The 12,308-nt window shown below is 40.7% G+C and overlaps 1 protein-coding gene and 1 long non-coding RNA gene across 2 annotated transcripts in view; one reads left to right on the top strand and one right to left on the bottom strand.

Moving 5' to 3' along the window:
* The window catches only part of LOC311580320, a 34,565-nt gene extending 28,005 nt beyond the window's left edge, over positions 1 to 6,560 (bottom strand). The window contains exons 1-2 of the long non-coding RNA XR_014773427.1: positions 6,480 to 6,560; positions 670 to 803 (exon numbers count right to left, since the gene is read on the bottom strand). This is a non-coding gene — a long non-coding RNA (uncharacterized lncRNA). The remainder of the gene's footprint in view (positions 1 to 669; positions 804 to 6,479) is intronic.
* SLC9A9 (solute carrier family 9 member A9) overlaps positions 1 to 12,308 on the top strand; it is a 550,188-nt gene that overhangs the window by 326,627 nt on the left and 211,253 nt on the right. Inside the window, exons 10-11 of the mRNA XM_084751783.1 lie at positions 6,523 to 6,636; positions 7,956 to 8,067. Coding sequence (XP_084607909.1) covers positions 6,523 to 6,636; positions 7,956 to 8,067 — 226 coding nt within the window. The remainder of the gene's footprint in view (positions 1 to 6,522; positions 6,637 to 7,955; positions 8,068 to 12,308) is intronic.

The following is a 12,308-nucleotide window of genomic DNA, read 5'->3' as shown; positions in this document are numbered from 1 at the left end:
GTAATCCATCCCATGTCAACACAAAGACACAACTCTTACCTCAAGAGGGGTAAGAGATAGCTTATTCTGGAGTCCACTCTGAGTGGCCAAGAACACAGAATTAAGTTACTCCAAATTCCATGTTCCAATATGGAAGCAATTTCATGAAGTTTTTAGAACAGAGCAAAGCAAGCCACAAATGGGCCACTTTTAAAAATCACTGCATAGGTGGTTTCAGCAAAGCAAAGAAATCTCACCTATAGGCCTCAGAAGCTATCTGATGACTCTTTGCCTTTTAGTTGGTTAAAAAAAAAAAAAACACTAAGATTTTGTTAAGTTAATTCATTCCAAAAGGTCACAGAGTGTTAAGTCCAACACAAGGGTAGGCAAGGAATGGTTACTTCTCAGGGCTAATGATAGCCCCCAAATAAGTTGTAATTTTGCTCTGAGACTTCGGTATCCCAACATCTCTACACTGTTGAGATTGTAAGCAGTCTATCAGTCTTTGCCGACACAGCTTAATTCATCCTTTTATAGACCCAACCTCTTTACAGAAACTCACACCTAAAACTCAACCTTTTCCCTAATTATAGTATGAAACAGTAATTTCTCCCTAAATTGATATACATTTTATTGTAATATAAAATACAATTGACAGGAGTTGCTGACAAAAATATGATTTTCTTTTACCTTGAAAAATATATTTGCGAGGGTAGCTGTGGCTAAGAAGAGTTGTGGCTTAGTAGTCAGGAGCCTTTCCTTCCGAAAGCTGGGCAGCATACAAACAGCAAGCTTCCGAGGTTGCCAGGACTTGAAAGGCCGAGCTACCAAATAAAAAATTAAAACAAAGAATGTTATAGGTAACTAATAACAAAACTGAGAGAAACTAATATATTGGGAGATAGGCACAATACAGAATAATCACCACAGCTCAAGGCACATCTTGAGACCACTCATCAAACTTTCCAGGAATAAAATGACTTATCAAGAATGAAGATGGAAATAACCTATGTTGGAAAGAATCCATAATGATAAGCACTGTTATATTAATACTAGTATGAACAACTATATACCAATAAATAAGAAAAAGGCAGATCATTGATACAAAAATAGGGATCCTGACTAATCATATCTGCATCTACTAAACAATTACATCTCATTTAAAGTCTTCCTACAGGTAAAACTGTAGGCCCAGAATTCTTCTAAGCACATAAGGAAGAGCATGGGAACCTTGTTTATGAACTTAACTAGACAAATATACACTTGTATCCCTTGTACAGCTTTAACCACACAAGATACACACTCGACAGCCAATACAGTAATATCAAGTCAAATTCAGTAGAATTTGGGGTAAAAAAAGCATCATAACTAACTATGCTCTCCTGATGGCACACAAGAATTTTTTATACATGTGGTCATCTTGCTAAGCATGCGGGTTATTTGTCAACTTGACACAGAGTCACCTAGGGACAGGGAAGCTCTCATGAGGAATTGCTTCCATCAAAAAAAAGCCTGTGAACATGTCTGTGGGGCATTTTATTGATTAGTGATAGATGTGGAAGGGCCCAGAGCACGGTGGACAGTGCTACCCATGGCCAGGTGGTCCTGGGTGGTATCAAAAATATGCCAAGAAACAGCATTCCTCTACGATCTCTGATTCAGTTCCTGTCTCCAGGTTCCTGCTTTGGGTTCTTGATCTGATTTTCCTCAATAATGAACTGTGACAGGGAAGTCTAAGCCAAATTAAAAGTATTTCCTCCTCAAGTTGGTGTTGGTCAGTGTTTTATCACAGCTATGAGAAGCAATCTAACACAATTAAGTAAAAAAATACTTATGAAAATCAATATATTATTGTCTTGTTTTAAGTCTTGATTTCTAATGTGCAGAGAATTGAGAGTGAATTTATACTGTGTAAGTTACTTGAACTTGATAGAAAAACATTGCACATTGTCTCTCTGATATTAAAACTAAGACAAAGATAGCCTTAGTGCCATATATATTCTATACTGTAATAGGGGTCTTGACAGTTGTAATGCAATGTGATCCACAGGTACAAAGGATGCCAAAAATCATTGTCTATAAAAGAAAACAATCAAAATTACTCTTATTTGAAAACAACATGGTTTTTAAAGTCTAAAACAATCTACCAATATAGTATGAAAGTTATTACATTAATAGGGCCCTAAATAAAATATGTTTAAAGATTAAATATATGCACGTGTATATGAATCTAACAATAAGCAATTAGAAAGTGAACTCAGATATGTTATTTTGTTTACAATAGCAACAAATCATATAATAGTTGTAAATGTAAACAAAGGTGACCAAAATATTTATACATAAGTTATGAAAGAAATTAAAGAAGTTCAAAGTAATGATAAAGATAGAGTGTTTGTGGATTGATTGCAAGTTCCAAAACTAGAAAGCATTTATCCACATTAATAGAAAACTTCAATGCATTTCCAACTAAAATATCATTACGCTGTTTTGTTCAAATTGCCAATATTTGCCTAAATTCAAATGTCAAGAAGCAAAAATGTGAATTAATACAAAAACATAAAAGAAAGAAAAGGCCCAAGTGTTGGCGGGAATGAATAGCCAATGGAACCACTGGTGGGTGTGTGACTTGGTACCACCATCTGGGAAGACCTGCATGGCACTCCATCCCAATAATTCTTCAGAAAGACAAACATATAATAGCAAAACTCATCATTGCTCTGAACTAAACAGCACAAACGTCCGCCTATACTAGTATAAATGAGTACATTGTGAAATACTACCATAATAAAAATTTAACCACTATATACAAAGTGAAGGATCTCTCAAATATTCTATTGAATAATAAATGATAAAGTGGGGCATATTGTCTTATTTTGTTCATGTGAAACCAAAGAACAGGAAAACACAATTAGTAGTGGTATAAGTTCTAATAGCCATCCTAGTGAGGAGGTATGACATGGACGGGGAATAAGGCTGACCATGGGTGCAGGCAATCATTTTTTAAAATTTAAGTCAGTGCCACGCGATTTATGTGCCACGTAAAAATTTCTGAGCAATTAAGGATCAATGCCATCAACTTAAATGTGTGGAATCAAGAAAATTCTGAATAACATAGAGCATGGGATCAGGCCAGGTCTATGAACTATTGTAATGCATTGTGGATCAATGTTACTTAAGACTGTGGGAGTCATGCATAATGGGCATCAGAGGGAGCAAAGAAACAGACCCAGAATAAACTTAAGAGCAAAGTATAAGTTTTATGCTGTGTGTATGTACACAGATAGCTATAATGTGTAGTATTAGGTTCCAATAAGCCAGGTAGATAAATCAAACTAAAATTCAGCATTATCAAAGGGACGAAAATCTGTCAAACCACAGCCCAAAGTAAAATGAAAAGTAAAAGCTCCTATCATATCTCAATTAATAACAGAAAGAACAGACGTGTCCTGTAGGCCTTGTTCTCTCTTTGAGAAGAGTGGCACTGGGAAAGAATAATGGACTTCCTTGTTATCTTAATGGATTGAGCTAGAAATGATCATAATGAGTGAGTTAACCCAGAAGTAGAAAGACTCAAATGGTATATACTCACTTATATCTGCATACTAGCCCAAGGGGCATGTCCCACGAAAGCTTTCACTTACCGGGAAACTGAGACAGAGGGGAGGACATTCTATTGGGACTCTAGATGAGAGAAGCATGGGAGAATGGCAAAGTAGAAGGATCCAGAGGGTCCTAGAAACCTACAAGTAGAACATTATGATAGGCAGATTTGGGCCCAGGAGTCCCGCTCAAACTAAGGCACCAGCCAAGGACAATACAGGCCGTAAAACTTTAAACCCCTACCCAGATCTAGCCAATGGTCAGAACATTCTCCACAGTAGAGTGGAGAGTGGGATATTACTTTCTCACATACTCTGGTGCCTCACCTTTGACCATGTCCCCTGGAGGGGGAGAGCTGGTGGCACTCAGAGGAAGGACAGCAGGTTACCAAGAAGAGACTTGATAGCCTATGAGCATATACAGGGGGAGGTAATCCCCCTCAGGAACAGTCATAGGGGAGGGGAATAAGGGGAAAATGGGAGGGAGGGAAGAATGGGAGGATACAAGGGATGGGATAACCATTTAAATGTAACAAGAATAAATTAATAAAAAAAAAAAGGAAAAAAAAGGGTCAGGAAGTTGACCCCATACCTTTTAGAGCAGAAAGGATCTTGAGTTTTTTTGCTTTGGGAGAAGGTTAAATAGAATGGCCTAGAGTTCAGTTTCCCTCTGGGCCATTTCCCCTGTGATCACAAATGGCCGTGGGTGGGCTCCTGCCAGCATCCTTCTGACTGGATGAGAATCCAGTGGAGGTGGGCGTGGTCATCCTAGCACTTCGTTCAAAAGCCCTGTTGAATTGCTTTGGCTCCAAATATACCATACCCGTTTTGAATCAAACGTGATGTGTAGAGAAAGGCATGGATCTCTATGCTCTACAGCCAAGCTAGAGAGGCTCTAGAAGTCTTAGAGGCTATAGAGAATACGGTAGACTCCAGAGAGAAACTAGAGTGACAACACAGACGAGGCTTGATATATTCCTGGTTGCAACATGTCCTCTCTAAGGTGAGATACACTTGGAGTAGGTGCAGGAGGGACGTGTTGAACTTTACCTTGACATTTCTTTATCAGTGCTAAAAAACTAGAATGCTGCTAAGGACCTGACGTATTTCCACCCCCACCCTCCAAATACAGATGTTGGACCCAGTGGGATGTTACTTGAAAGTAAAAGCTTTGGAACATAGTAAGGTCCCAATGGTGGATCCCCCATGATTTTAATCAGTGTCCTTTATAAGAATAGAAACAAGAAAAATGGACTCTTCCGTGAGAGCTTACCACAAGCAGGGGTAAACGAGAAAGGGGACCGTCACCAGCACCAGAGCAGCTGCCACTTCGATCTTGCACATCTCAACCTCCAGAACTGGGGGAAATAAACTCCTATTCTTTCATCCAGGCAGACTAAACCATTTGTTAGGGCAGCTCGCACCGATTAAAATGATGGTCAAATCTTGCTTTGGGGAAAAGTAAAGGCAACCCCTGTATTTTAAGTTTTCAGTGGTTATTTGAGTGCCAGCATTGGTTTACATTAGCTGCCCTAGATCGTCAGTAGAGTCTTCACAGAAATTGATGGTGGCTGCCAATGCAGAAAGACGATCTTGTTCCAAAGGAGCTGTGTCTTTTTTTTTTTAATCCTTTCTTTCTATTACTGGTTTTAAATAATGTTTCTGACAAGATTCTGCTTCTCTTTCTGTCAACTGTCAGTGCACAGGTATTGGGCATTATTTGTGAGGCTGTAAATACATTACATGAAAAAATAATGAGCCCTTACCAAGTCGGGAGCAGTGCCTCCAGACACTTTTACCTAACAGGATTTATGTAGGTCTGGGATCGAAGTTTCAGAAACTTCCAAATGGAAATCCTGGATCATAAAATAAACTCTCTACCAGATCAGACTTTGGTATAGCCCCTGGATACATTTCCCTTTTGCTTGTAATATGGAAGTTAGAAAACGCTTTTTTATGTTCAACTTAAATTGTTTAGTTAATGGTCTAAGAATAACTCTAGGGAGCACCCTCGGCATAGCATGTCATTATTCAATTCTCCGACTGAATTTGATGTATCTATTGTGTTCTCGCTGCAGAACCTTGTCCCTGGAATTAATCATCCCCTCTACTAGCTAGAAATGGTAGACATTTAATGGATATACTTACATCAGTCAATTTAATGGTTCTCATTGTCTAGGGGTTGAAATAAACTTATCGCGCTAATGTTAAAATATAATTGATGTTCATACTTATTTCAAGTTTTCCAGGTTTGACTCTCCTCCCTGCCTGGAGAGGCTAATTTAGTTTAATCTCTCTCTCTTTCTCTCTCCCTCTCTCTCCCCCTCCCCCTTGGGCTCCCTCTCTCTCTCTCTCTCTCTCTCTCTCTCTCTCTCTCTCTCTCTCTCTCTCTCTTGTGCTCTCTCTCTCTCTCTCTCTCTCTCTCTCTCTCTCTCTCTCTCTCTCTCTCTCTTGCTCTCATCTTTCTTTCTATCAGGGCCCTGGAACTCAAGTGCCTCTCCTGGTTGAGATACAATTGTCAGCCTGAACAATTTTTTTGTATCATTTACTATAGTACAGCTTAAGAAAGCCTCCTGACTTCTGTTTCCTTAAGAGGGACTATTTTGTCATCATAGTAGGATCATGCAGGTTAATACCACCTGAGGTATCTCTGGAAGCCTGGCAGTTGAAAATAATAGGATTCTGACATGGCTGTGGTATAAAGTCACTGGGCAAAGAACCAGGCAAGTCATCTGAACTGATAGCAGAAGCTCAAGGCCAAAGTGGTGGCTTGCCATAAGGAGGAGGAAGATGAGAAAGAGGAGAGGAGGAGGAGGAAGAGGAGGAGGAGGGGGAGGAGGAGGAGGAGGATCACCCAGTCAGGCAGCAAACAAAGTTGCAGTAAATAAGCTCTACACAGACCTGAGTTATAATCAGTAGGTTTTGGTCTCTGTTTTGTTTTCAGCTCTTTGAATTCATGAACTTCCTGGCTGAGAATGTCATCTTCTGCTACATGGGCCTGGCTCTGTTCACCTTCCAGAATCACATTTTTAATGCTCTTTTTATACTCGGAGCCTTTGTATCCTTTGAAGAAAAAAACAAAACAGAAAAAAAACGTTCAAATCTTTTTTTTCTAGTAGGACTTTGAAAACATCAGAGACATTAACATGGCAGTTGTACTTTCAACATCAGAAGCACTGTGCACATGCAAGTTTATCTCCAACAAATGACACCTTCTGGGACTGTGGAGTTAGCTCAGCCAGTGAAGTGTTTGTCATACAGACATGAGGATCGCAATTCAACCCCCAGAACCTAAAAAAAAAAAAAAAAAGCCAGCCAAGGTGAAATATGCTTGTAATGCCAGTTCTGGAGAGGCAGGAGTTACTGGCCAGCCAACATAGTAAGTTACATGCATACACATAGGCACACATGGAGAGAGAGAGAGAGAGAGAGAGAGAGAGAGAGAGAGAGAGAGAGAGAGAGAGAGAGAGAGAGCATTTCCTCCCTCCCTAGACCCCACTCTTAATAAAGAGGCTGGGGTAGGAGGCCTTTCCCCGTGGGAGCATGTATCTATCCAAAAGCACACTGAACAATTACCACGGTCCCTAAGATTAACCCACAGCTATTGTCTGCCCCGCTTGGAAACGTTCACCTGAATTTGGGTGTCAGTCTTCTCCCCTGGGATTCTGCTGAATTCCCAAATTTTATCTCAACCTAGATCATAGAAAGAAGGAAGATGTCTCATTCCACATCTCTTTATCCTGTCAAGGACAGGCTAGAACTGACAGGCCACCATGGAGGGAGTAGGGACAACAGCAGAGGGGGGAAGTCTCTGGCGGAGGTGTCAGTAGAAGTTCGCTTATGAGACTTGGGCTTTACGGAAGTCTCTTGAAGTAGCAGCTGCATTATACATGTTGACAGTCAGCTCCTCTCAGAATTAAACCCACCAAATGAGAAAGGTAAGCAAGCTTGCTAGAAACAGGCACTTGAAATTGCTGGGAAGTGAGACGGAAACCATCAGCAGAAATATTCTTTCCAGAGTGCTGGTGGGAAAGATAACACCGTGGCATCAGGGCGCCACTGCCTCGGAGCTCGCAGCCGAATCGAGGATAGAGTCAGTCACGGCAACGTAAACGCGATGAGAAAATTTAGTAATTGAAATGGCATCGCGGTACCAACTTTCAGCCAAGCATGTGTTCAAAGAAAGGCAGGATTTCATGCCATTCTGGGGAGGAATTGACATTGAACGATGAATTTGGTGAGCGAGTTAGACACAGATGAGTTGTCATGTTTATCCGTGTTTTCTGGGTCATATCGTAGAGAAGCGAGTGGACGTGATATCTGAGCTTGCTCAGTCAGCCCCTCTACAGCAGTATTTTCCTCAGTGTGGCCCATCAGCTAGCAATTTTTGTCGCCAGAGCCTGCAACATTTACCCTCTCTCCTTCCTCCTGAACCTGGGCAGAAAACAGAAGATCCCCTGGAACTTCCAGCACATGATGATGTTTTCAGGTATGTGGACTCACCGCCCATCTATGCATCCACTCTCCCACCTCTGCAGAACACAGACAGCCATGGGGGACCCGGAGCAATCGCAGACCTTAGACCAGCACTGTGCTTGTCCCTCAGTGCCGAGTAAGTAGGGAAGTTAAAGGGAATTTGCTGGTGTGACCTTGTGTATCTGACTAGAAATGAGCCTCAGCTAAGCGCTGGACTTTCCTCTGACCAATCATAGCAATTTCCATATTGAGGAATTTCATTACCATCTTCTCTATTGCCTGTTCCAGTATACAGGGTTGAATGGTATCGTCCTGCTCCGTGTGCCTTTACCATCCATGCGGGGCTCTGGAAACGTCCCACGGTCACCACAGAAGCTAATCAGATTTACATAGGCTCAGTTATTAGTTGCAAAAACATGCTAATTGAGCACCAGCAGGTGCCCAGGAGTGGTTGCGGGCTCTGTCTGCTGGAAGCACTGGTCTCCTCTCCCAGACACTGCGTGTTCTCGTTGCTAAGATGTGGATGGAGGTTCTTTTCCAGGAGAGAATACAGCAATTGACTTTGCTGACCACTGAACTATTCTAGGAGATTGCAGTTGCTTTCCATTTAATTATCTTTCCCCAATTGGAGACAGAATTCAGAGAGTCTATGTACCTTCTATGTGTGTGTGCTCTTAGAATTCACTTAGAGCAGTTCATTGGTGGGTCCATGGCATTAATGTGGGGAAAAAATCCAAAACCTGGCATCAGAGCAGTGCCAAGACAGTTGGGGCACATAAGGAAATATGAAAAAAAGTGAGAAAAACCAACATTTGTTAATATGTACTATTTGCTGCTTATAATTCACCAGTCCTAGAAAGCTAATATTAAGTTGTTTCATGCATAGGGTGTCTAACAGCTTAAGTAATTGAACCAAGAACAAATTTTCAAATCTAGACGTCACCTCAATGCCAGCCAAGTCTTTTGAAATTCACATTTAAAAAATTATTTTATAATTTTATGTGTGTGGGTATTTTGTCTGCATGTGTTTGTACATCAGATGTGTGCTTAGTGCCTACAGAGGCCAGAAGAGGATATTGGAGGCCCTGAGACTGGAGTTATAGGGAGTGATGAGCTGCCTTGAGGGTGCTGGGAATTGCATCCATGCCCTCCAGAAGAGTAACCAATGCTCTTAACCACTGAGCCTTCCCTCCAGCCCCAAAACTCAGGCTTTAATGTAGTTGTGGGAGTAGGCTTGTTCTCTTGTCAGTTCTACGCTAGTGTGGCCCACAGAGCACTCAGTGCAGCTCCTGAGGTTGAAATAAGTTGTCTTATCAAATACAGGCACATGGAGATCCTTGTGTTAAAGTTTATCCTTCTAGGGCTCAGACAGAGATTCCCAACACTTCCAGACAAGCTATGGTGAGAGAGTCATAAAGAAGATGAGGTGTCAAATTGACCTGGATCTGTGACTTAGGGAAAAATTGAACCTCAACAGTGAAATTGACTACTACTTGTGTCTATTTATTTATTTTTTAATGACCCACGAAGTTTAATTATGATTACATACATGAGCCTAAGTGGAGGATAATTCACTGGAGTATGGGAAGTTTATCAGTGGTACACCCCAGCAGTCATTAGCAGTATAGTCCCTCAGTGGGGGAAGGTAGGATCTAATGAACCCCTTGGCATAAGGTCTGATGAACCCACACTTAGTAAAATGATGATGGTCCCGTCTTCCGCGGATCTTGTGCAGGTAACAAGATGAGTTCATGTGTGCAATAGCTATGTCAGGTCAAGAAGACACATTACACTTTCTCCCAACTGCTGGCTCTTACATCCTTTCTGCTTTCTCTTTCGTGACATTTCCTGAGCATGAAGGGGCTGACTTAGGTGTTCCATTTAGGAGCCATTCTTCCACTGAGAGTCGTGCTCAGCACTCTAAGCAGTTGTGGGTCTGTGCAATATCTGCAGCTCAGGGTCCAAAGAAGAAGCTTCTCTGGAAAAGGCTGAGAGCAGCACTAATATCTGGGTGTGTGTGTGTGTGTGTGTGTGTGTGTGTGTGTGTGTGTGTGTGTGTATGGTTTGATACAATGTCCATTTAGCAAAACAACAGCAACAGGCTACCCACCAGAACTTTTGACCATAGGACTCCTCAATCTCTATGTCCCCTGCTGCTAGGAGGCTCCGCTCCCCATATCCTCCATGTAGCCTACCGAGTTGCAAGGCTCCAGCTTGTCCCACTGATGCCCCCGCCCTCAGTTTCCCTTTTCTCTCCAAGCCCTCTAACCTCTCCTCCCTACTCTCCCTACATCTGATCCATGCCCCCCGCCATTTACCTCCCTACACCCTCTCCTATCCAGTTTCCTCTCTACTTCCACGGTCTATTCCATTTTCCCATCTGAGTGAGATTTAAGGAGGGCCTTCCTTGGGCCCTCCTTGTTACTTAGCTTCTTTGGGTCCATTATTTGTAGTATAGTTATATTTTAATATATGGCTAATATCCACTTATAACTGAATACATACCATGTGTACCTTTTTGGATCTCAATTACCTCCCTCAGAATGATCCTGAAAGTTCTACCTATTTGTCTGCAAATCTCAAGATTTCCTTGTTTTTAATAGCTGAGCAGTATTCCATTGTGTAAATGTACCATATTTTCTTTATCCACTATTTGGTTGAGGGACATCTAGGATGTTTCCATTTTCTGGCTATTATGATAAAGAAGCTAGGAACATAGTTGAGCAAATGTCCATGAGGTAGAGCATCTTTTGAGTATATTCCCAGAAGTGGTATAGCTGGATCCTGAGGTAGAATTATTCCCAATTTTCTGAGAACAGACCAGATTGATTTCCAAAGGGGTTGTGCATATTTGCCCTCCCATCAGCAATGGAAAAATGTTCTCCTTTCTCTATAGCCTCCCTAGCATGTGCTGTCACTTGAGTTTCTGATCTTAGCCTTTCTGACAGGTGTAAATGGAATCTCAGAGTCATTTTTATTTGCATTTCCTTGATGACTAATGACATTGAACATTCCTTTATGTGCTTCTTTGCCATTGAAGAGTTCTCTGTTGAGAATCCTCTGTTTAACTTTGTACTCTATTTTCAATTGGATTATTTGAGTTGTTGATGTTTACTTTCTTGAGTCCTTTATATATTTTGGATATGAGCACTTTGGCAGATGTAAGGTTGGCAAAATATTTTCCCAATCTGTAGGCTGCTGTTTGTTCTATTGACAGTGTCCTTGGCCTTATAGAAGCTTTTCAGTTTCATGAGGTTGAATTTATTAATTGGGTGCTCTGTTCAGGAAGTTGTCACCTATGCCAATGAGTTCAAGGCTGCTTCTCCCTTTATCTTCTGATCGATTTAGTGTTTCTTGTTTTATGTTGAGGTCTTTGATCCACTTGGGCTTGAGTTTTGTGAAGGGTGGTAAGTAGGGATCTATTTGCATTTTTCTACATGCAGACATCCAGTTAGACTAGTACCATTTGTTGAAGATGATTTATTTCTTATATTGTATGGTTTTGGCTTCTTTGTAAAAAAAATCAAGTGTCCGTAGGTATATGGGTTTATTTCTGAGTCTTTCATCATTGTTTAACCAGTCTGTTTCTCTGCCAATACCATATAGTTCTTATTTCTAATGCTCTGTAGCACAGCTTGAAGTCAAGGAAGAAGATGACTCTAGAAGCTCTTTTATTGTATAGAATTGTTTTAGCTAATCTGAGTTTTTGTTTTTCCACATGAAGTTGAGAATTGTTCTTTCAATGTCTGTGAAGAATTATGTTAGCATTTTGATGGGAATGTCATGAAATCTATAAGTGCTTTTGGTAAGACAGCCAATTTTACTGTATTAATCCTTCCTATCCATGAGCATGGGAGATCTTTCCATCCTCTGATATCTTCTTCAATTTCTTTTTTCAGACACTTGAGGTTCTTGTCCCACAGGTCTTTCATTTGCTTGGTTAATGTTAGGGCATGATGTTTTATATTATTTGTGGCTATTATGAATGGTGTTGCTTGCCTAATTTCTTTTTCAGCCTGTTTATCATTAATATACATGAGGACTACTGATTTTTAAAAATTAATTTTGTATCCAGACACTTTGCTGAAGTTATTTATTAGCTGTAGAAGTTCCTTTGTAGAATTTTGGGGGTCACTTACGTATACTATCATATTGTCTATGAATAGGGATACTTTGACTTATTCCTTTTTAATTTGAATCCCTTGATCTCCTTTAGTTGTCTTATTGCTCTAGCTAGAACTTCAAGTACTATAT

Source organism: Acomys minous (genome assembly GCF_964271855.1).
Source record: "Acomys minous genome assembly, chromosome: 13".
Lineage (NCBI taxonomy): Eukaryota > Metazoa > Chordata > Mammalia > Rodentia > Muridae > Acomys > Acomys minous.
This window is presented reverse-complemented; position numbering and strand designations above follow the sequence as displayed.